Here is a 24,777-nt window from a genome sequence, read left to right as displayed (position 1 = left end):
AGGAGACTCCGTGTTTCATTCAGAGAAAACGGCTCTTTTTTTTTCTTTTGTTTTGTTGAGGGTTTGCTGGTTAACTCACAGCTTGTTGTAGTTGATGCGTTTCCCCCTTTTTGTTTTCACTCTCACTGTTTGCAAAAAAAAGAAAAGAAAAAAGGCCACTATAGTTAGTTACCATTAGACATCATCAGTCATTAGGCAAACTTTGCTTTATACACAGAGCGCCGGCAATGCAATGTAATTAATGTACAGGAGTTGTTTTAATTGTGCTTACTCTGCTCAGGGTAATGGCCAGTTGTAGGACTGCGGTGCCATTTAATGGGCCATTTCCCTTAAATTGATCAGCCCCCATGGCTGGGTGTCATTAACTGCGCGCCATCCCACACGGCGATATGCCTCCCATGTAACTGATGGTCATTGTTGGCTGCTTTGCATTCAGCACTTTTTTTTTCCCGCAGCCTGATTTAGAAACCCGAGAAGTCTCCACTCAGCAGCACCATGTGGTTTTAGAGGTAAATTCTCAAACACTAAGCGTCGCTGCATTTTCTTATCACATCCACCCCTTGTAAAAAGAACTGAAGTGTGTGTGTGTGTGTATGTGCGGGTGGGGGTGTAACACTATGTCACACCGTATCAACCGCATTTCACAAGTACATCCAGTTAAATGCATCACTGGTGCAAACAGGAAAACATCCTGAAGAGCCGATGAACTGTTTTCGGTGCCATGTGTCAGACTTCCTCCGTGGCTAATAAACTCCTCTCTGTTTCAGCTCAGACTGCACCGGCAATTTTCTGTCAAACGTTTGTATCGGATCAATCAAAACCTGGTTCGAGGAAGTGATTTTAGTCTAGAGAGCTATTGGCTGGCAAACAGGGTCTGTTACTTTGAATTTATCCAAATGCAGTCATGGTGTAAGTATTTCAATACAGTCGGGACCGATTGTTTTAATAGGTGCTTTACAGTTAAAACTGTGGTGGTTAAAAGGAACATTCAATAATCTGTCAGATGAATGGGTGTAACTACAAATTCGAGAAAAGTGATACAAAATATGACTTTGGTTTAAAAAAAAAAAAACATTGAATTTTCACTCAATGGTCTTGCTACTTGTAGGTAAAAGAAGTAGCTTGAAGTGACCCACCTTTAGGCCCGATGTTTTTGTGAAGTCATTGACGAGGTGGGCGATTGTGGCTCAGTGGTAGAGCAGGGTCGTCCTTCAATCAGAGGATTGGCGGTTCGATCCCCGGCTCCGTTCGCCCACGTCGCTGTGTCCTTGGGCAAGACACTAACCCCAAATTGCTCCTGTAGAATGATTGTTAGTTAGTCCTGTGGAACCTTGCATGGCAATGATGATGATGATGAGTATTGTTAAAGTGCTTTGAGAGGTCGGCAGACTAGAAAAGAGCCATACAAGTACAGTCCATTGGCCATACCATTTAGGGGGTGAACACGGTGGAACATAAAGCAGCAAAAGACCCCGAGTTTACCATTCACCATGTGGCCAGCGACATGGCATGATGTGGAAATAGGAAACTGTAATGCCATTAGTGATTTACAGTAAGTACATCCAAGGGGGTCAAAGGAAGAGCCAAGAATTTCAACCGAAGCGTACCCAACTTGTCAGAAATGCGGCAGATTGGTCAATGGCTCCAAACGGCAAAACCATGGCGCTCTATTCGGCCGTAGTAGAGGAGAAAGTCAGGTTAAGTGGTATGAAGAGAGATAAAGACACCGTGGGGAGGAGGTAGGTGGAAGGTTCGGTCAAAATACACATGTGTGAGCCCAGAGGTCAACATGAATTATTTTAAGTTACAGAACATTACATAACGTAGCCCACTTAACGACGTTGGGCAGGTCGCGTAACGTTTTTGCGTACGTAACGTAGTTTTTGTAACAAACACACATTATTGTATAACACACTTATTTTAACCCAAACCATCATCTTTTTGTTTCCTGTGAAAGATTAATTATTATTACGGTTAGATAAACTTTATTTCGAAAAAAGACAATGTATTCATGTGACAAGAATGAATTGTCACATGCTAAAAAAAAATAAATCTCAAGTGCCAAACGTCATATTTGAGTTGAAAGTGAGAACGTGTTGCCTAGAGAGGGGTGCAATCCAAACGCGAGAAGAAATGTCAGTTTTTTTTTAGCGACTTAAGTCCTGCAATACATTCACCAAGTAGTCATATATTTTCCCATCTGTCTTCGGGTTGACGAAGCTACCCACTGTAGCTGGAAACAGGATAGCTGTGAGTGGTGAGAGTGAACCGTCACAAAACAGTGAGTTGATGTGAGAAAATCAATTATTTGGGTTTGTCACCTCGAGTTCGAACAACTGTTAATATAAAAATGGCGACTGGTGTGGCTTTAATTGTTAACCCATGTTCCGGCATATGTGTAAAATAACCGTCATTGAACGGCATTTTGTATTCCTCGAGTCTGCTTGACTCTCGCTGCCACCGAACTGTGGACGAATGTGTTCGCTGTGACTCCTTTTGACTCGTAGGTGAACAGAGCGATTTACAGGCCTCACTTTCCCCCGCTTTTAACAATCAGGCTGACGCCGCTTCATATTTACAGCTTTCAGATTCAGCAGAGCATTTCAGATCATTAAAATGCAGCGTGCCTTGATGACTCGGTCCACCCCTGATTTCCCCACAGTGCCTTGCTTTCAAGGGCACAATTTCCATATTTGCTTGTTATTTAGAAAATGTCAAGTTTCGTAAGGCCCTGTTTTTCAGAGCACTTGTGGCCATTGTATAAAGGGCATGAAGCCACTGTTGTCCTAGATATCTCAAGAGTCATGTGCTGAATTATTCACTCTCTAAAATATGTAATCCTATTACTCATCGCTGTGATCCGCAAAGGAGCAGAACTTAATTAGAGACACTGAAAAATGTTTCCTGCTGTGTTAGTCACTTGTCTTTGCCGTTAAGTCAACCCTTCTGTGTGCCGCGCGGTTGAAATGTTACAATGTGTGCAAAGCAGCTAAAGCAAGGGATCTGTGTGTCCTCTGCGAATCTCATGAACCGTTGATCCGTCGTGCTTCACACTTGGCGGGTGTATAGCTGCGCGCTCAAAGGAGTCGGTGCCATCTGGACACAATAAACAATTGACCGCTAATTATCCGCAGTTCACTTTTGCAGCCGAATGCCCGGATATACCAACATCACAATCGCGAAAGTCAACCAGCGACGAGCGGTTCAAACGGGCACTCCGAAACGCACGTGCCCACCCACTAGACGGCAAGCAGCAATACTGGGAGCCGAGCAATAGGCACAGCTCTAGCTTGTCACAAATAGTACCAGCTGATGCTACGTTGTAGTATAAATTGTTTTGTTTTTTTTAACTACAGGGTCTCCATCTTGGACAACGGTAACCTCCGGGTATGGAACGCAACCAAGTCAGATGTCGGCCTCTACACCTGCGTGGCGAGAAACCAGTTTGGCGTGGCCAGCAGCACAGGAAGCGTCACCGTCAAAGGTATATTTACTTTTCCCTCTCAACATTTTTCATCATTGTCAGTTCAGTCAGCCGGGCCATTGCAAAGTACCAACGGCCTTTGTGTGACCGGAAAGTGACCAACAGAGTACCGGACACCTTTTTTTTTCTCATGTTTTTACACTCCAACTCCACGCAGATAGTGTTTCATTCTGCTCCTTGAAAAACTAACACTTGAAGTCTTTCCGAGTTCATAAATAAAACATGAACAACATTGAGCGGAAGGACACCGTTTTCTTTTTTTTTTAAGGCCTCCAACCACCTCGTTCTCTCCGTCATGAGGAGCGCAACCTTTTCTCTGTTCTGTCACCACTGGAGAGGCAGACACACCTCGGTTGCTATGTCTGTTTGCAGAAAACGTTCAGCTCGCTGCCTCCGGTCCTGACAGAGGATATGCTGTGTGAAAAAGGCCTGATGCTGTTGTTAGATCACCTGGGGATTGTATTTCTGCTCTGGCGCTGTGACTTATCTGTCTTCAAAACAGAGCAAGAGACCTTTTATTCCTTTTACCATCACTGAGGGTGTTAATATTTCAAATGCTATTGAAACTGACCTTGCTATATCAGATCACTTCTGTGCTTTGTGTGATTTGTCCGTCACTCCTAAAGGTTCCACACAAGATCAACAGCTTTGGAAAAGCAGTTTGTCGGTGAGAATACACTGTGGAGGCTCCTGAGGCATTGTCTACCCTCCTGTTGCCCTCTGTGGATGAGCTTCCACACAATTTCAATTAAATGATCGAAAATGGCATTGCCACGTCAAAAATCGCTCGCTGTTAACCAAAAGCACCATGGGAAAAAAAAACTGAATCACTACTGGTCCTGTAAAGGGAAGGCCCGAAAAGCTAAACACAAACGGCGAGAAACGAGACTTAAAATTCACCTTGAACGTCCAGTTTGTTATGAATCTGGCAGTCCGTTTGGACAAGTGGTTCCTTGAGTCCCCGTTCGACAACCTCTCATTTTACTGCAGCAGGGTCTGACATTCTGCCCTCCTCAGTCCTGGTCCTGGTTCTTCCGGGCCTCCCTCCCCGCTCGGGGATCAGCAACAGCAGCGTGATACCGGTGTTGGCGCCCGGCGGGGATCGGCAGAGCAGCGAGGTTGAAGCGAGCCGCTGCTGCCGGGGGCGGAGCTCTCCACCTCACGCCGAGGCTCCGACTGCAGGTCGAAGGCGTCAGCAAAGCCGGATCTGTACAAGGCAGCCTTGTCGCTGCCGGAGGCCCCTGTTGGAGGCCCCTGTTGGAGGCCCCTGTTGGAGGCCCCTGTTGGAAGCCCCTGTTGGAGGCCCCTGTTGGAAGCCCCTGTTGGAAGCCCCTGTTGGAGGCCCCTGCCGGAGGCCCCTGTTGGAAGCCCCTGTTGGAGGCCCCTGTTGGAGGCCCCTGTTGGAAGCCCCTGTTGGAGGCCCCTGTTAGAAGACCCTGTTGGAGGCCCCTGCCGGAGGCCCCTGTTGGAAGCCCCTGTTGGAGGCCCCTGTTGGAGGCCCCTGTTGGAAGCCCCTGTTGGAGGCCCCTGCCGGAGGCCCCTGTTGGAAGCCCCTGTTGGAGGCCCCTGTTGGAAGCCCCTGTTGGAGGCCCCTGCCGGAGGCCCCTGTTGGAAGCCCCTGTTGGAGGCCCCTGTTGGAAGCCCCTGTTGGAAGCCCCTGTTGGAGGCCCCTGCCGGAGGCCCCTGTTGGAAGCCCCTGTTGGAGGCCCCTGTTGGAGGCCCCTGTTGGAAGCCCCTGTTGGAGGCCCCTGTTGGAGGCCCCTGTTAGAAGACCCTGTTGGAGGCCCCTGTTAGAGGCCCCTGTTGGAGGCCCCTGCCGGAGGCCCCTGTTGGAGGCCCCTGTTGGAGGCCCCTGCCGGAGGCCCCTGTTGGAGGCCCCTGTTGGAGGCCCCTGTTGGAGGCCCCTGCTGGAGGCCCCTGTTGGAGTTTGAGCTGAAGGAGTTTCCGATCAATATAGTTTTGACGGATTTTGCGGGGTATCAGACCCGATGCCAAATATGCTCACTGATGGTCTTGTGTGTTTATGGAGGTCATATAGAGGCATTCATGAGTACTAACAGTGTGTTTCAAAACCAGTTAAAAGTTCCCCATAGTTTCTATTCAAGTTTAAGTTCTTCTTCAGCTCTCTTCCCCTCAAATCAAAAGGTATTAGATCAGCCAATAATGGTTCAATGTCACGCAAGTCAGTTCCCAACCCCAAGGAAAACAATATAGTAAGCTTTTTATGCTATTGTCTGCATATCTCTAAACCTCTCAGCCGACTTCTGCCCGTTCAGACTGAGACAGTGAAGAGGGTTTGAAGTACTGCTGCATGTCTATAAATCTCTCAATGGCTTGGGACCAAAAGGCTTCTACGATATGAACCCTCTTAGCCTTTTGGGTCTGCTAACTGCTCCCAGAGTGCAAATTAAACACGGGGGAAGCAGCGGTACGTTTCTGTGCACCACAGAGCTGGAACAAACGTCCAGGGGACGTTGGACTTGCACCAACTTTGACCACCTTTGAATCCAGGTTAAAAACTTGTCCCGCATTGCCTTTGACCGAACCGTAAGCATTCATCATGAAGCCTTAATGCTTCTACTAAGTTCCCTTTTGAATTCTCTTTGTGTATGAAATGATTTGGGTGTAAAGGCAGCTCAGTGGGTGGCTTTACGCTGTGCACACTGCTGTTTTCCTGTCCTATTTCCACCGGGGATAGTGTTCTCCCCTCCTCTAGTTCCTAGGGGATTTTCTGAAATATTCAGTGAACCACACCCTCCCTTCGACCTCCTTCTTTACGAAGGTTGCACAGTTAATTTGTGTTATGGTCATTTGTTCTGCCTTGACCTTCCTAGCTGGCTGAGTTGTATAGATTCATAGAGGTTATTGATCTCCACCGTATTGGCCTGAGGGAGATAAGGTCACGCCTCATATTTCACAGGGTCTGGTATCGATGTGTATGTGTATTTCAATGGATTATTGGAGTCTTTGCCTCAAATCTTTCACAATTCAGACCGCTCGCACTGTAGTGCAGCAAATGCTGAGACGTCAACGCAAACCCTGTGAAAGGATTGTGCTGGGCAAATTCCCTCAGAACTGTTATTCGCCCAGAGAGAATACGGTTCAGTGGAACAACATGCAAACAAGCAGCAAACACTGATCGTTTGGTGTTGAGGACACTTCTCCCCTGTTAGGTAATGAATTGCACAGGGGAAAAACAAAAAAACTAATAAAGTGGTGCAAGAATTCTTACAATTCCCCGACCATACGAGAAAATCTGCATATTTTCCACCACTCTCTGATGCTAAATTTTCATGAAGACTCGAAGACAGAGCTTCTTCTTCTTCTTCTTCTGGAAAATGTATGAATTTAGTTTGAAAGTTCTCTTTCTTCAAGTTAGCGATCAGTAAAACCCTTGAAATGTATACATGTTTCCTCCAAGTAGTTCTTATAGAAACCTAAATCCATGTTTAGCCCCTCAGTACTTTGAAAAAACAAAGTGATTAACAGAATGCCCTGTATCTACACAGTAATTCCCTTTTAACCAGAAGACGCATCGCGTAATGGAATAAAAAATAAATAAACTAGACCAGCTCTGTAAATCACTATCTAGGCATGTTTCCCTTTTCTGTTGAATTATAAAAGACATATCTCATATATTATGAATGCCTGAAAGTCAGCAGCAGTCAAGGATGTGGGGAGAGCTCAGAGTGCACCTTGCTACTGATTTATTCTGATGCCTCGCACTGCATCCCATTGACGAGTCTTGCCTTTTCTACAACGACAATAACAACAAAATAATCAGTAACCTTTGCATAATTGAAGTGAGGAAATTAACAGGAGAAAGTGTCAGTGTGTTTGTATCTTTTTGCACGTGGAGGAATTCGTTGCTGTGGAAAATTTGGAGCGCGTTCAAGGCATATTAAAAAGCACGGCATTGCTACACTCTCCCTTTACCCATTTATCACCCACTGTGAAATGAAAACGGTACAGAACCCCCCCCCCCCCCACTCCTCCTTCCCCCAGCCAATCAGTGTGCATGGGTGGGGGCGGTGGGACCCACGCTCTCTCTGTAGGTTCAGGTTGATGGTCTTTATGTGACTTTCCAATCAAGCTGCAGGGGGAGGACACACGCGTATGTCTTCCCAGCATAAGGACACAGCGGCGTTATCCACTTATTATTCTTGCGAAAAGGAATTTGGCTTTTATTTGACACCCTCTCTCACTTCGCTTCCTTTTTTTTTTTTTTTTACATCATCGTATGTTAAGGCTGTTTCCTGCCTGCCGATGTACAAATGTTCCTATATGTGATCGTGGCGCCTCGCTTGTCACGATCGATATATATTGTTTGGAGAAGAAGAGGGTAATTTGCATGCATGCATTATTTCATTGAGCATCGGAAACCTGTTTAGCGTGGGTGAAATGTGCGTTTGCTGGGAGCGGCCCTTTTGGTAGATGACAACAGTTTATTCAAATTGACTTTGGTGATGCGAATGTGAAGGAAAAAAAAACACCTGTCAAAAGGTGCTCGGCGTCTCCCGCTGTGAATAAGTCAGCGAGTGAACAGCGGTGGAGCGGTCACAACAGATGAGCCCCGTTAATGTCCCCATCATTCCAACACTGGAGGGATATTAGCAGATTAATTGCACTTGATTACGGACGTGGCTCCCTGAATTTTGATCACGCTGGAGATGTGCCGTCGCAATTAGGCTTGCCTCCGATCATTACAGATGGTCAGCGAACTCAAAACTTCTAAACTCACACTGCGTTCGCTTCTGTCTGCCTCTGTGAACCCGGAAGGCGATTCATCTTTCCATTACACTGTGACACATGTTCATAACCAATGGCTCTGGAGGTGGTTGGAGAGCAGAATGTTTTTGTCATTGTTGGTATTTGACAGCATGTGGCAATGTCAGCCGTCTTCGATTTCGATATCTAAACAACTATTGAATGGATTCACACGAAATGTGTCTTCATTTTGTGTTCCCCTCCGTATGAATTGTAATCGCTTTTGATATACCCTTACTTTTTCCTCCAGTGCCATAATGAAGTCAAAATTAGAACTCATTAAACCCACATTTTGGTTAATAAGCAAAATACTTGTCAAACTAACACCCTTCCCATGAGCCTTATGTGACATCCCATCATGTCAGCAGGGGAATGTATTTATAGCTCTTCCTGACAGCCATACTTAAAGGTGGTGCGAAAAGTCCAACACTATAGAGGTGGGCCCGCTATGACAATAATGAAGACAATCGTGGTGTTGCAAGAAGAGTGTCTACAGCTGACGCGTTCCGGGGAATTATTCTTATTTTGTGACTTTGGTCTTTGAAAGAGTTATTTCAGATTCATCGAAGTCACACGGTATCAAAAACAACCTCAAGGCAGCCGTAGACCAGCAACAACGTTTTTCTTTGTCAATGGAGACTGTGGCTTTGAACAAAGCAATAATAACGGCTTTAGTTACCCGACGGAAAGCGCTGTGGTGAAATTATTCCGTTATATACATTTAAACTGATATTTACTTTTGTTTTAGGCGGCTGAGATACTGGGGACGTGGTCAGCATCATTAAATGTACTAGCCACACAAATGTGACCATCCCTTTACCGTTCAAACCCATCACAAAGTGAGTGTGGATGTTGGCATTTAGTTTTTTGAAAGTTACATACATTGTGGTAGCACAGCCATTTCCAGCGTCAGAAAGGAGGGAGTGGGCTTTCCATAGATGTTTGACCGTGTGAAAAGCACTTCCGATGGAGCATACTGGCCAGTTTACTCAGGAAAGATAGCACCGGTCATCGCATTAATCATTTCTTTTGGTGCAAGACAGAAGATAAACCGTCTGCTTAGTTACTTGGATGTAAAAACATTCCAGTTTTGTATCAAAGTCTGGGAAGCCCCTTTCAAAGCAAACCCGTTCGTCCATGTTGACTGCCAGCAACTATGATAGATAAATGCAATGTGTGACTCCTGACAACCATATAGAAAAATAATGAGCAGCCATCTGTCAGTGATCACCAGCAGGTCGCTGCAGATGCGCGGCTTGCACAGCCTTTCCGAATACAGTATTGAGGGCATCTTGTATGCATCTGCTGAGCGATCTACACAGGCGTTTCCCACAATTGAAGTTCGTCCTTGAAAGACCTTTTGATTTTTGCTTCAGAAAATAAGTGGCATTCAAAGAAGCGTGTAGGGGGAGTCGGTGCTGTGTTGATGAAAGCCTCCTGTGCTTTGTTGATATGAAGAGCAAAAGGAGGAAACACTGGTGATGGAAGGGCTTCTCGTCATGAGGGTCATCGCACTTTAGTTCCAAAAGGACCAGAGAGGCTGCGGATTAAAGGCCTTTTTCAGAACGCGATCCACGTTACGGTGATTCACCTTCAAACGAAATGATGCGAACCGGAGGCCCCGATGTGTGCCGTCGACCTGCCAGTGAAAGACATTTTCCTCTACAAGTTCGTGCTTGTCTTGAACCTAAATGCCTCCGCATCATCTGCGTGAATCTCAGTTTGAAGGACTCACAGGGTTGGGGGTGAATCTCTTCCCCGGTAAATTTGTTTTCAACATCCTTGGATGGCGGTGGCCCGTGGCTCCTCGATGCTCTCCTTTATGCATTATTCAAGCTCACATCACTCACCATGTGGGGAAAACTACAGTGTCTATACACTCAAGGAGAATACACTCTTACACATTACAGCGTTAGACCATTAAAGCTAGGAGGGAATCACCACAGGGGGGGCAGAGAGGAGTGTGAGCATTATTCATGGAGGCTGCTGTTTGTGGGAAGACTGGGGAAGACTGACCTCAGAGGAGTCTATTGGTAACTGTGAGCTTGCTCTGTTTTCTGGTCTACTATATGTTACGGTTGAGTGTTCCCACTGTGAGCCAGTGTGGGTACGTCATCTGTTTTGGCCTGTCCAACTTGATGTTGCTTGAATAATAAGATATTCATCAATCTCTCATTCTTTTAAGCATCAAACAATGTTGTGAGTCTTCAGCTTAAAACCTCTATCAGACCTCATGGGACGTTCTGATCTTCTCAAAACGTCTCGCTTTGACTCAGGAGACCGTGTCATTCTTTCTTTTTTTTTAGTGAGGCTTAATTTTACAAGGCTGTTAATTCGTTTCCTGAAAATAATTATTACAAATTGACCCCCCCCCCCCCCCGCTGCTACTCCTTTTAAAGCTGTCATTGAGCCCACGCTGTCACTAAACCGCGCTCCCTGAATAAATATGATCTATCTTTCTGGTAAAAAAAACCCCAACTAATTATTATTTCAGGGAGAAGCAGACAAAAAAAGTCTCCCGATATGTGTCAGAAGGATATATCCAGGAAGTGAAACTGAGTGAGGAGCGAAAAAAACAAGTTACAAAGATAGAATTTAAAGCCTACAGATCACAGTGTAGAAGTGAACCAACACGACCTGGAGATCGAGACGGTAGACAATGAAATTAAGGAACTCAGCGTTTTTTATTCACAGTGACAATGATTAAAAAGCAAAAGCAGCATGTGTATACCTTCAGTAGTTAGCAGGAGTAAGTAAGTAAGTGAGTCCTAGTTTTTGGATGAGGGCTTTTATGCCACTAAACTTTGTCGAAAAGAGAGAAGAACAAACCCAGTGAAGGTTATCTGTATGAAATGCAGCCACTTCAAAGTGAGAACTCAAAATCTATCTTTGAAAAGATCTCCTCAATGGCAAATCTGTGTGGACGGTTCCTTTCTTGTTATCCGTGTACGCCATTAGCACGCGCATATCTTAACGCCATTTAAAGGAAACGTGTTGATCTGCTAAACGTTCACCTTGAACACCTGTTTATTCACTTCACTTGACACACATTGGTTCCGACAAGTTTAATTAATTCGCGGTCGATTGTTGAACACTGTGACGTGTAACAACAGGTGAGTGTGTGTGTGTGTGTGTGTGTGTGTGTGTGTGGGGGGGGGGGGGGGGGGGGGGGGGTTGACCCGCCTCGGCAGCATCTCCCTCGGTACGTTAACGCGCTCCCTATCTCGCCTCTCATTGACCCCGTTAAGTGAGTGGGTTACCAGCCCCCCAGCCCCCCCCCCCCCCCCCCCTGTTTACGGTGGTAGCAGGTAACACGGCATTATACAAGAAGGAAATCAATCAAATTATGCTCAAGAGCCCCAGTGTGTGGTCGTGCAACCAACCTCGGTTGTCCATATAATCATATAATAGTCTCAAATGATGACAGAGGCGGGTAATAAGGGAGCATATTCCCATCGAGGTCACAGTCGATTCCCTGGAGGCAGCAAGAGGCCGGGTGTAATACGTGTTTATGGTATGTTTCCATTTTGCAGATAGAGGAGTAAATATGTTTTTATTGTGGATCCGAGTGTTTCCCGATAGATCCTCCCTGAGCCTTTTTGTTTCCCTTCTGTTTCCTTCTCCTCACATCTTGGAGAGTGTAGTCATAAAAAAAAAACAGGGTTCTTAGCCTCAGCTTTTGATATTTCCGCCGTGCACTTGTTCGACAAGGTGTAACCGGCCTTTAGCAAACAGAGTCGACGCGGCCCCTTGAATACCTCCTGTGTGTTATTACCACGTTTTTACTGCACCGCCATCGCTCGCCATAGAGGACCGTGGCTCTCAGACGCACTTTCATTGTGTGTGTGTGACAAAACCGACCGGCTGATAGCATTCTAGGCCTGGTATCAGAAAACGGCTAGATAAATCACACCGGGAGCACGTGGCGTCGTGGCGGCGGTGTGTATCTGTGTGTGTGTGTGTGTGTGTGTGTCGCGGAGGGAGGCGGGGGCGGCAATACAATGGAGGTATCGAATTCACTCTGGATGAAGACTGCACTGCCGGCACTTTCTACATGAATCTATGCCCGTCCAGGGATCATTTGCCATGGTTAATTTAGTCTGTGTGCTCAGAGTGGCAATTTCAACCAAGAACTCACAGCACCCCCAAGAGGGAGACGGGTGCCGTGCACTCCGAGAACAAAGCCTCTCCCACTCATCTCGGCCCCTCTCATGTCCTTCCACCTTCCTCCTCCGCCGCTCACGCACGAGTGCAGATAAGGGACGCTCGCCTTATTCCCTCAGCGGTGCCATTGTAATGCACCGCAGGCTGGAAAAGAGAGTGCCGACGATTGGAAGAAGTGCTCGCTGCTGTTTGCTGTTTTCCTAGCGGTGCGTTTTGGGACTTTCGGGGCCGATCAAGGAGAGTGCGTGTGGGGGGGGGAGTTCCAGGGCGAGCTGCCAGTGACACATGGAGGCTTCTCAGGATGCAGGAGAGACAACACGTCTCTGAGTCTCCACAGAGACCAGCTCAGGCCGAAACTAATACCAGTTATTGTAGCTGTGCGTCCTCAATGTGCTCTGTCCCATATATCCTTCCATTAACTGAGTCTGACATATCCATAAGGATGATGGAAGGGCTTGGCTTTATTTATTTATTTATTTTTTTGCAAAGCCACTTCCCTGTGCTGAATTGTAATGCCTGAGAAAAACAAGTAAAAAAAGAAAGCCAGAAGAGGGGCCAGAAAAAGTGAGTTTTGATTAAACGTACGTGGCGTGTGTTTTCAGAGCCGACCGCCATCACCACCCTGCCATCCACGCTGGACATCACCGTGGGGGAGAGCGTGGTCCTGCCCTGTCAAGTGAGCCACGACCCATCGCTGGAGCTCAAGTTCACCTGGTTCTTCAACGAGCAGCTCATCCACTTCGGGAGCCACGGCGGATTTTTTGAAAAAGTGGGAGGCGTAAGTCTCCAATGTTTTTTTTTTTTACCAATTAGATTTTCATTGACAAGCTATCACAATGTCGTGATGGCTAAAGCAGTAAATGGACATTTTCCCTCTTTAGAAATGGAACCATTTTCAGAAAAAACAATACATTTACTGTTCAAAGATACATTTTAATGAGCCCACAGATTCTCACATTTCTCAAACAGTTTGATAGACATCCGTCAAATCCATCTCGCTAACATCCATCCATCCATCCATTTTCAATACCGCTTATCCTCATTAGGGTCGCGGGGCGCTGGAGCCTATCCCAGCTGACATAGGGCGAAGGCAGGGGACACCCTGGACAGGCCGCCAGTCCATCGAGGGCACATGTAGGGACATACAACCATTCACTCTCACATTCACACCTATGGGCAATTTAGAGATCAATTAACCTGCAGCATGTCTTTGGACTGTGGGAGGAAGCCGGAGAGCCCGGAGAGAACCCACGCTGCCACGGGGAGAACATGCAAACTCCACACAGAAGGACCGCTCCGACCGGGAATTGAACCCGCGGCCCTCTTGCTGTGAGGCGACAGTGCTAGCCACTACACCACCGTGCAGCCCCATCTCGCTAACATGACACATGGAATTCCAGTGAGAAACAGCGGCTAGCAGCAGTAATAACAAGTATCTCTCATTGCATCTTAAAAGCACAACATTTGAATTAAAATAAAAAAAATGTAAATTAAATTGCCATTTGTTAGCTTGTCAATAGAAAAGGAACGTTAGCATAATTAAATAGAGGCATCACAAAATAAAAGTAATGAAATAATAACAAAATAAAATGAACGTTAACATGAAAAAATTAAAGTAACTTTTTATGCCAGCTATATAGTTAGTGCGAAACAATGCCGCGCGCATACAGGCATATACAACTATACACCATTAGGTGTGTGGATTCAAAATGTTGCATTCATCAGCCTCTCAGGATCATGAAAAGAGACTCTGGACAACAAATTTATTTTTTTGTCCCCTGTGAAATATTATAAGAGTAATGATGTGACGCAGAATCCATCTAAAGCCGTCTGCCTGCACCTCTATCTGCTGTCACACTAGTCCCACACAGAAACTTTAAAGGATCACCCTAAATATAGAAGTTTTGCAAGGTTCATTAATAACAGTGTGAGCTGTCCAGAACTACGCATCACCTTATTAAAATCCAGGTCTCTAACCAGCGAACTACATGCAAAATCAGATGTACTCCTTTGGATGTTGAGCATTTTCCACGCGTTACTTTTGTGTCAATCTTCCCACCGTTCAGCGACGTCGACGTCGTCCTGAGACCCGTCAGATGACCCGGAATACACAATGAATAATTAAGAATCAAACCATATTGTGGTGTGTTGAAGAATGCTCTTTTCATTAGTGCAGCTGTGGCCTTTTGCTCCATAAAAGACATTGATTTATTTTCCAGCCCCTTCAGAGATTCCATTGAATAAAGGTCAAGAGGTGACTGTGAAGATTCATTGGTACATCAATATTGTACCTTTTTCTCTATTTTAGCAGGGTCATAATAAATTCAGCCGCAGTGCAGAGGGAATGTTTGTATCAAGTGTATTATTTATGGGCAGGAAAATTGCTGCCTGTGGTTTATTTTAAAAATAAAATTTACATACACACCCTGCAACCAGTCCCAGTCAGCCCCTGTATACTTTAAGAGGTTCGCAGCTTACATCTCAGCGTGTGTTACGCAGGCTTATTTCTCCTCCCCCGCCCCCCCCCCCATAAAAAGATTCAAGACTCCTTCAAAAACTGCAGTCATAGAGAGAAATAAAGATCCAGCATTGAGTCGTTCCTGTTTCTTCTGTGATTTAGTTGCTTCCTATACCATAGTGTACACTCTCACTAATGTATTGCTTCACATATGCACTTACTTTGATTACCAACCAGATTTCCTCCTGCCATTGTGCCACAACCCTCCACGTGTCCAATTTATTACCCAACCCGGTCCGCTCTGATGAAATGATAATGTAGGGGTGCGGAATTGCAATTATAGATGGAATAAAAAGCTCCCTTAAAGAACTGCCTGACCAGCCATTAGCCTGCTCCTTAACCGAAACTGCTCTTGCGAAATCAGGCTACATTTCTGTGATTACAGTGGTAAAATAAAGGCAAGGAGTGTGCCGATGTATAGAGAGGTATTTCCGTGGCCTTTTTCAGAATATGGAAGGGAAGGCTGCATGGGGAATTATGGATTTATTTTTTCAAGACACACATACATGAGAATGAGCTTTCTTGTTCAGCTGGTTTTGTTCCCATGTGGCCGGCATTGTTCTTGAATTACAATAGCTGGAGGCTTACCGTGTTGCTTATGGAACTCTGTGTGTGTGTGTGTGTGTGTGTGCATGTGTTGAATGACAGCAGCATTCGGCAGGAGACATTATGATTCGAAACATCCAGCTGAGGCATGCAGGGAAGTACACGTGCGCCGTGCAAACGAAGGTGGACAGCATTTCCATTGCGGCCGACTTGGTTGTCAGAGGTGAGCCACGACGTTCCTTTAACTACCTTTTTGCTTCGTGCTTCAATTGGAAAACGACCACCGGACCAGATTACCAGTGTTTCCCAGCGGTTAAACAATGTATCATTCAGCTACTGGGAGCTTGTTAGTGATTAGTGTGTTTACTGTGACCGGTTGGGCTTCACTTACGGGGAAATGAAAGGATAGAATGAAAAGGGAGGCACACAGAAATTTCTTTTCTCCGAGGCTTAAAGGAAATTTACTGTCTTAATTATTCCAAATAGCTCCCAAAGGTTTCACTGACTTCGCTGCAGTAGCTGCAGGTGCTTAAACCACCGCCACTCTCTCCACCATCTTTCCATCTCCTCTTAATTTACATTTCCTCTCCCCTCCCCTCTTCCTCTTTCCTCCGTCTGTCTTTTCTTATCTTTTCTCCCCTCTTTGCTGCCTGGCTCTGCCATCTATTAGGTCCCCCGGGGCCCCCCACCAGCATCCATGTAGAAGAAATCACTGATACCACAGCCTCTCCGTCCTGGAGGCCCGGACCCGATAATCACAGTCCAATTACGGCATACACCATCCAGGCCAGGACACCATTTTCCCTCGGGTGGCAGGCTGTCACCACAGGTAAGCTCTCTCCAACCAGCCGTGGCCTCCTCCAATCACACGGAGGGGGTCCGCTCTTCATTCCGCCTCGCCTGTGAGGATATTGGAGATGTCGTTTTCACCCCGGCCCCCAAATGGTACGCTATCGTAGCATGACCATTGACCGCCATTTCATCAGGACGCCGGGGAATCCTGAAACGTGGATCTCATCCCGATGACGGAGCCGCGTTGCCGTGGCTGCAACTTGATAGTGTGGTTAAGTGATAGCGCCGGCGTAGTTTACCCCCCCGCTTCCTCTTCAATGGGGGCTCAGCATTCACGCACGGTTGGTATAGTGTGCATTTATTGCGTACTGCACACCTTGTCCTATTGATATTTTTGGAAAATTAAGGACACTTTGATCCGAGATAGTTTTACTGGCCTCATTGATTTACCACATCAGGATCATATTTGAAACAGAACTGCATTATGACCTTGCGGGTAAATTACACAAGAACACACACACACCGCCATATTTCATAAGCCATAGAAAGTTGATAGTCAGTGTATTTCTTCATATGTGATTCTTCTGTGTTGTCATGTTGTTGTTTGTCGAGTTAGTTTGTGTCCTTGTGAGGGATTACGACTGTCCTGTGTACCCGTGGTGGACTCCTACCATGTGTGTCAGCCTGGAGGTCATTCTGCTGGATGCTAAGCTGACACACTCTCACGAACAGTGAAAACACACACACAAACACACACACACCTACACACAGTTGTTTGATACTGAAGCGGGCACTGTGTGTTTTATGCCAGTTCCTGAGATGGTGGGGGGCCACCGGCTGACAGCTACAGTAATAGACCTGAGCCCTTGGGTGGAGTACGAGTTTCGAGTCCTGGCAAGCAACACCATCGGGACCGGAGAGCCCAGCAAGCCGTCCAAACAAGCAAGGACAAAGGGGACCTGTATGTACCACACGCTCATGAGAAACACTTCCCTTACTACTCTTTAAATACAATGATTGTCACGTTTGTTTGTTTTTTTCCTTCCAAAACAAAGTCGATTTATTCCTTCACTGTCTTAAAGGAACAGGAGTCAGATGAGAAGATCAATATGAAGATACAGCTTAGCTTAGCATAAAGACTGGAAACAGCTAGCACCCCCCCCCCCCCCCCCCCCCCCCCCCCCCCCACTGGACAGCACAACACTAGCTATTTAGCCCGGTATATTACTATTATATTAAACTTTAGGTGTGGTCAGTTTTTGTACTGGAAATGTATTCAATTTGAAAAGTTTGATTTTTAAAAATGGCAATCGACAATGTACCCTGAGAGAGCTGGATTCACCAAGGAGAGATTCCCCCCCCCCCCCCTAGCAGCTGCTATCTCACTTGATTTGTAGATGTTGAAGTTCAACCATGTCCAAAAGTTAGCTCTCTCTGGAAAATGATCACACGTGCCTTCTCGGCGTCGCGCTGCGTCAACGGGGCTGAGCCGATCTGTCTTCTTCCTCTCCAGCTCCGAAGGTCACACCGGCTAATGTGAGTGGAGGCGGTGGCAGTCGCTCCGAATTAGTCATCACATGGGAGGTAAGCGAGCTCGCTCTGGAGCCCCCTCACCCATGGATGGAGGGAGCCAGACGCCATTATTCTCTGTGGATCCGGGCCTGTGTTTCATTAATAACAGCTGAACGGCTTAATGTATGGCATTTCATTTTTAAGAACAGAGAGGCAATAACTGCTGCTGTCACCCTAGGGGAGAGACAAATGCTTTTGAGGTTTCAATAAGATAATTAAACTCAAATGGTTCCTTCCAAGTCCCAACTTTTTTTTCTTTTTTTTCTCTCTCTCATTCTTTCCTGAAAAGGCCCCGTGCATATCAGTCCAGCTCCAAAAGCTTATATTTATTCCGGCTGCTCACAATCATCAGCCCCCGCTGTGAAAACGTTTTACAGAATTGGTGTTGATGTTTCCATGTGCACGAGTTCAATTGAAGTTTAACTTCTGCTTAACAAAGCCGCAATCCTGCCTCAGCCTCTGAAATTTCCTGAGGCATTTGTCTTCAGACACAAAAAAAAAAAAAAAAAAAGCAGGGTTGCAGTGTTGCATTTTTAATGTTGACGTGTTACAAGTTTAATGCCTTCCTACCCGCAGCGAAGGCTGAAAATGCAACTTTTATTCTGAGGATGGCAGAAGTGTGAAGGGCTTTATGTCAAATGGGTTTAAAGTGCAGTCTGGACATTAGATAATGAGAACTCTTCTGTGCAGTGTTCAGATGTGACAAAACACAACAAAAACTCAGAGAATAGTAATGAAACACAAAAGAAAATAGACAAACAGTGAAATAAACACAAGCAATGTACATACGTCCATTATTATGAGAAAAACAGCCACAATATACAAATGTGGATTTGTGGATTTATTTACATTTATGGAAATAGAATGAAGATTCATATTCGATCTGATTACACATCATCAGGTTAAGTTGCGGCCCAGACAATATCTAATTTTTTGAGGTTTGGGTAAAATAATATAGTATAAAGTGTATTAAAAACAAACGACACATTTTGTATACATTTAACAATTGAGTTTCACATATTCCGGCAAACTAAATTCATATCGAGAAGTACGTTTGGACTAAGAATCTCTTAGTGGACGAGAGAGTGAAGCGAGGCGGGTTCATCCACCAGAATGAAGTCTGCAGCTATAAATCTATGAGCCATGTTATCACTCTGGACAACAGCTGAGTTTATGGTATCAAGCTGAGGCACTGTACCGTGTCATGGATGTGTCCAGTAATAGTTGAGGCAAAGCCTAAAAAATGTAAAAGCCATGTTTTTAATCTTGGTTTTTAGTTGTTGTTTTTATGTATTGCACTTGAGTTTTAAATAACGTTTTTATTCACACAACTAAATTGAAATTATTATTTATTTTTTTCGGTTAAAATTGTGTTTATTCTCTTTTTTCCCCCTGCCCTGCAGCCGGTTCCAGAGGAGCTGCAGAACGGACCGGGTTTCGGCTACGTGGTGGCTTTTCGGCCCCACGGGGCCACGGGGTGGATGCAGGCCGCCGTGCCGTCCGCCGAGGTATCCAGATACGTCTTCAAAAACGAGAGCATCCTGCCCTTCTCGCCTTTCCACGTGAAGGTCGGGGTTTACAACAACGAGGGGGAGGGGCCGTTTGGACCCGTGACCACGATCAACTCCGCCGAGGAAGGTGCGTCTATTCTCGCGTCACACGCAACGCGGCAAGTCCATGCCGAGGGCCGGCTAGGGTCTCAACGCCGGCCGCAGTGATCGCCGGCGTTCTTTCGTCGCTCTGTTGTTCGATATGAAAGAAATGGCTTTGAACACCGTTTTGATGTCATCTAAAGCTCGGTGTTACTTCTGACTCTTTGTGTATTACCTCCAGAGCCTGGCCGAGCTCCCACCAGGGTCCGCGCCAAGAGCCTCTCTGCATCCGAGTTTGAAGTTTCGTGGAAAGCTCTGCCCTGGAATGCCAGTAAAAAGAGAGTCCTGGGCTATGAGGTGAGCTACAATGAAGCGTGTGTGTGCGTGTGCGTGCGTGCGTGTGTGTGTGTGTGTGTTTGTGCGCACCTCCACTGGATGCATATGTGCGCGTGCAAGCGCATGGCAACTCGTGCTGTTGAATCTTGTTCTCTTGTATTATTGATGAGTGTTTCGGGCTCATGCACCTTGGGCACGGGAGATAATAGCTTGCTGCATGCATAATGGTCCAGCCTAGTCCCATGCCTCTGGGTTTAGTTGTGTTTCTCTTGTTGTTTACCTAAGTACTGTAACCACCCTGATTAGCGTACTGATGCAATACTCCGAGGGATAGGAGCGTTTAGCTTCTAATCCACACAACAAAGCAGTTGCAGACACTGGCTTTTGCGCTCAGTTAGTTCTTGTCATTTTAATTCCGCTCATTATTGAAATCCAAGAAGGCGCTGTTTTCGTCCCCCGGATTGCTTAAAGTGCCAGAATGTTTAAATTGTTGACCACTCAAAGTGCCCGAGCAAACCTATTGCTGTGAGGAAAGACAAATTATATTTGTGCTGTCAGGCGTGCCGGCTATTTCAGCACAGACAAGCGGAGCGGCTTGACAAAGGAAATCTGTTATCAGTTTTTTTTTTGAGGATTCCTATTTATTTATTTTTGCCATTTTTGACCTCACTCTTAACCACGTAACTTTAAACCACAACACATGTCTGACAAGCACACAGCAAACCAATTCACATATTTCATCCAGTTGAGTTCACCCCCCCCCCCCCCTCTCTCCCCGTTGCCAGTTTGCACTTCATTGACAGGGTGTAACAGAAAGCTTTTAAGGTGTCTGGCGTGTGTGTTCTGTTTCTGCGTTCACGTCTGCGGTTCTGCCCCCTTTGCCTTTCAGCTGAGGTACTGGAATAGAAGTGAAAGGGAAGACACGGCCAGTGTGCAAAAGACTGTGGGAAATCAAACGTCTACCATTATCCGCGGGGTGAAAGGCAGCACCACGTATTACATCTCCGTGAGGGCGTATAACACGGCTGGAACGGGGCCCCCCAGCACCACGGTCAACGTCACCACCAAGAAACCGCGTAAGTATCGGATCTGATTATGACTACCGCTCATTCACATTTTCATTGAGGTGAATAATGTGTTTTTCTGCTCTCAGCGCCCAGTCAGCCACCAGTTAAAGTGATGTGGAACACGTCAAATTCCAAGATTATATTGAACTGGGAGCAGGTCAAGGCCCTTGAGAACGAGTCAGAGGTCACCGGTTACAAAGTAAGCACTCGGCTGCTCGGCTTCATCCGACCATTGTGTTTGCGGGCTGTTCCTTCGCCGTCTGACTCCTGACTCCGTGCGTCCTCAGGTGCTGTACAAGAAGAATCGACACAGCCGCCCCAACGTCATGGAAACCAACACGACCTCTGTGGAGCTCGCCCTGCCCACCGACGAGGACTATATCATCCAGATAAAGCCATTTGGAGAGGGAGGGGAAGGCAGCAGCAGCAAGCAGATCACCATCCCAAGGATACCAGGTCAGTGGAGAGAGAGTCGTGGCCGAGCTGAATAATCCACCCCCCCACCCCACCCCCCTGCTGCCATCTTGCCTGAACAGATTAGCTATCGTCGTCTCCGAAAAGGAACAGAGGGAGCGGGGGGGGAAATAATGCGCTACATGAGACATGTTTGTAATCAGGGCCTCTTAGAGACACCACAATGCAAGCGTTGCATGAAAGGTTGGGCAATTTATTGAAAATATGTCTCATTTCGCAGCTCAAGTAACAATAACTCTGGAGCAATTTTTGGAAATGGGTGTTTTCAGCTGATGCAGGCGAGAGAGAGAGAGAGAGAGAGAGACAGACGGCCGACGGTGAAATGGCTAAAAATGTCTGTGTTTTACCGCCCACTGCGAACACACTAACAGCCCCGTTCTCTCACACCATTTCAGGCCCCAACGCAGTCGGCTCAGCATCCAAGGTCTCCACTCTATCAGCCCTCAGTACAATAGCGCTGTCGTTCACAGCACGGACATCTTTATGACAAACAGCTCTCAGCAGACGTCGCCGCATCTGATGTGGAGGCAGCTCTACGGCGGAACGCAAACACAGCCCCGCTCTGGCGTAACTACATCCATTCATCTAGATTTTAGAGGCAAAAGGAAGAAAAAAATAAAGAAAGATAGTACATAAAAAAAAAAAAAATGTAAAAAAAAAATACGCCATTGAAGATGATAGGGAAGGAGTCCCCTTCAGCACCCAGGCTAAGTAAAGGAGATTGAGCGATGTCGTGACTATGTTGTTACCAAAGCAGCTTTCATAAGAAAAAAAAATTAAGAGAAAAATGTCTGATATGCATCTTTTTTTGTATGACGTGTTGAGCTTTTATAGATTTTTTAATTTATTTTCCTTTTCCTATCAATCGAAAGTGTGTCTGGGCTTACGGGTGAGAGGACAATTAAGTGCATGGCAAATAACATCAAATGTTCCAGGCCGGAGGTTAACAATGGGATTTGACAGTGCACCTTTTATCCTCTAAAATAAGGTCATATACTTGTGACTTTGGTTCCAACAGTAGTTTATTTTCTTTCCAGTGAATGAACCATTAACTGTTACTGTGTTACATCTCTGCATTTCCGTTTTTTTCTGCAATATGTCTCAAATGTTTCATTGGAAGCACCGCGTCGACACGGGTGCTCGTCCTCATTGGTCGTCTTACCGAGTACCGATTGGTCATCTCACTGTAGGTAATTAGAGGATTGACATTTGAACTCACATGCTAACGCTTTACCGCACTAGTAAAGCGTTAGCGTTAGCAAACTGGATGAAGTCAGACATCTTTAGTTTTTTCAAAAACTAAACTAAGTTTCTTTTCAGCAAAAAAAGAGTACAAAAAAATATATATATATATTAATACAACATCAGATAATGCTGACTTGCAATACCTACATACAATATGTACATGAGTTATGAGTCATGAATCATTCCTCCTGTCTAGGCCTGGGTATTGTTTAAAAGATTACGATGCCAGTACCAAAAACAGTGATACCGATAACAAGATTACACCATTTTATACCTTTTTTTTCTCTTCCCTACTTCATTCAATACCCATCATGTGAAGGGAAGCATTAAGTTGTGTAATATGTTGTAACATTTGAGTGGCATCAAGGCAGCAGAGCCTGTATGGTCCAATCACACGCCGCATCAAGCAAAACCATACAATTTCTTTTTTCTAGATCTAGGTACAAAAAGGATTTGAATGCAGGTATCATTTGACTGAAGAAGATGTAATATTACTAGGCACTGGGTTATGTGGGTTGATACATTAACGGTATGGAGCACCGAGCCCCGCCCCTCTTCACACGGGCCCTTTGCCGTTCGACGACACTGAGAAAGTTGAGTCCAAAGTAGCTCTCATCCAAAGCCCACTTTTTGTGTTCCTACAAATGCTTCCTTGCTGGGACGCAGCAGAGGAATACATTCGGTTTGTTTCTGACAATAAACCCACGCGACCGCCACGCGTTCAAAGACACCCCCGCGCCATTTTTTTTTTTTTACAAAGAATGTCGAAGCCCCTCGGGGAGCTTCCGCTGAACTGGAAACGACATCGCGAGGAAGATCGGAAAAGGGAATCGCTTCACGTGCAGACGGAACGATCGCAGCGATCGGCTCATCGTACGAATTTCATGGAGGATCTTTGGTGCGGGGGGGGGGGGGGGGGGGGGGGGGGGGGGGGGGGGGGGGGGGGGGAAGGTGACCAAGAACTCCCTTAGAGCCTTCCATGTGATAGCGACTGACCTTGTTACCGGAAATAGCACCGTGCTATTTTGGAGAGCGCCTCCCCCGGGTTCCTCTACCTTGGCCATTGTGCTGCACTGGTGACCGGAGCCTTGTGGCTGTCTCATGCTCCTCATCCTTTCAGTTAGCTATTCTTTGCCTTCTGTGTGCCTCATCATATGTTCAAAATCCTCAGGTCCTTAAAGAGCCTTAACTTATCATATGTATATCAAAAAAACATTAGAAAACATAGAACGGACGGAGCAGCCGCGGTGATGTTTACATGCTGCTGTGTTGAAAGATACTGTATGTGATTGGGATCAGGTAGGGGGGAGGGGGGGGGGGGGGGGGGGGGGGGGCAGCATCCTTTGTGCACTGCTGAGGATACCAAGGTTCGTTTGAATGGCATTGCGCTATTTTGCATGGGATATTGGCAATATATGAGGCCTGGTGCATTTTTATATGTGTGTATTCTTATTAAAAGACAATGCTGCTGATCTTTTCCTTTTCCCATCGTGTCCTGATGCCATGTGGGACAGCTGTGCTACAGAGGTGCAGCGCAGTCTGTATGTAGCTTGTAATCCAGTTCAGTAGTTTGTACTTTGAAGGGAAGTGTGCTGTAGGCTACTGGGTCTTGCTCAGAATCACGCATCAAGAAATGTGTGATCTACTGTTTTGTACACTTCAAATCATTTATATAAAAGAACCTTTCTAAAGAGATGATTTACTTGGTTTTTATGTAATAACTCTGTTTCATACTGTAGCTAACTGTTGCTCAGCATGACTGTACTTTGGTCCTCTCTCTTCTGTCCACTTGCAAATCGACTGAATGGCTTTGGCGACGTGCAAGGCTCATGCATCTGATGGGTTCGTGTATACTGTGTGTGCACCGTGGACTCTGAACCCTGACGAGCCCCGTGTCTATGCTTCTGTCTCAGTCAGCCCCTCCGAGATGTTCTGGGGTCTGCTGTCCATTTACGCTCTACGTGAGGGTTCCCTCTGTTGCTGTTTGTTGTTTATACTGTGTTAATAAAGATTATTGATTTATAGAACAACGTCAAGCGCTGTGGGTCCATCCGTCATTACATACGAGGACTGACTTAGGAATATTCTTCTGTGCTCGTCATGTTCAGAATACAATTGAATTGATGAAACACCTGCATGTTATGGGGGGGGGTGGTACATCTTTAACATTGATCAAAGGTTTACTCCAGTTTAGTACAAATTAAAACAGCAAAGCGCTAC

The 24,777-nt window shown here is 46.0% G+C and overlaps 1 protein-coding gene across 1 annotated transcript in view; it reads left to right on the top strand.

Annotated features, from left to right (window-relative positions):
• cntn4 (contactin 4) overlaps window positions 1-21,799 on the top strand; it is a 118,902-nt gene extending 97,103 nt beyond the window's left edge. Inside the window, 12 exon segments of the mRNA XM_034532863.1 lie at window positions 3,357-3,484; window positions 13,018-13,193; window positions 15,582-15,702; window positions 16,150-16,308; window positions 17,083-17,232; window positions 17,785-17,855; window positions 19,247-19,481; window positions 19,677-19,792; window positions 20,661-20,847; window positions 20,925-21,037; window positions 21,126-21,294; window positions 21,708-21,799. Coding sequence (XP_034388754.1) covers window positions 3,357-3,484; window positions 13,018-13,193; window positions 15,582-15,702; window positions 16,150-16,308; window positions 17,083-17,232; window positions 17,785-17,855; window positions 19,247-19,481; window positions 19,677-19,792; window positions 20,661-20,847; window positions 20,925-21,037; window positions 21,126-21,294; window positions 21,708-21,799 — 1,717 coding nt within the window.
• Window positions 21,800-24,777: the final 2,978 nt, after the last annotated feature.

The sequence above is a fragment of the Cyclopterus lumpus genome, chromosome 5 (assembly GCF_009769545.1).
Source record: "Cyclopterus lumpus isolate fCycLum1 chromosome 5, fCycLum1.pri, whole genome shotgun sequence".
NCBI classification, from domain to species: domain Eukaryota; kingdom Metazoa; phylum Chordata; class Actinopteri; order Perciformes; family Cyclopteridae; genus Cyclopterus; species Cyclopterus lumpus.
The sequence above is the reverse complement of the archived record's forward strand: the minus strand, read 5'-3'. Positions and strand labels throughout refer to the sequence as shown.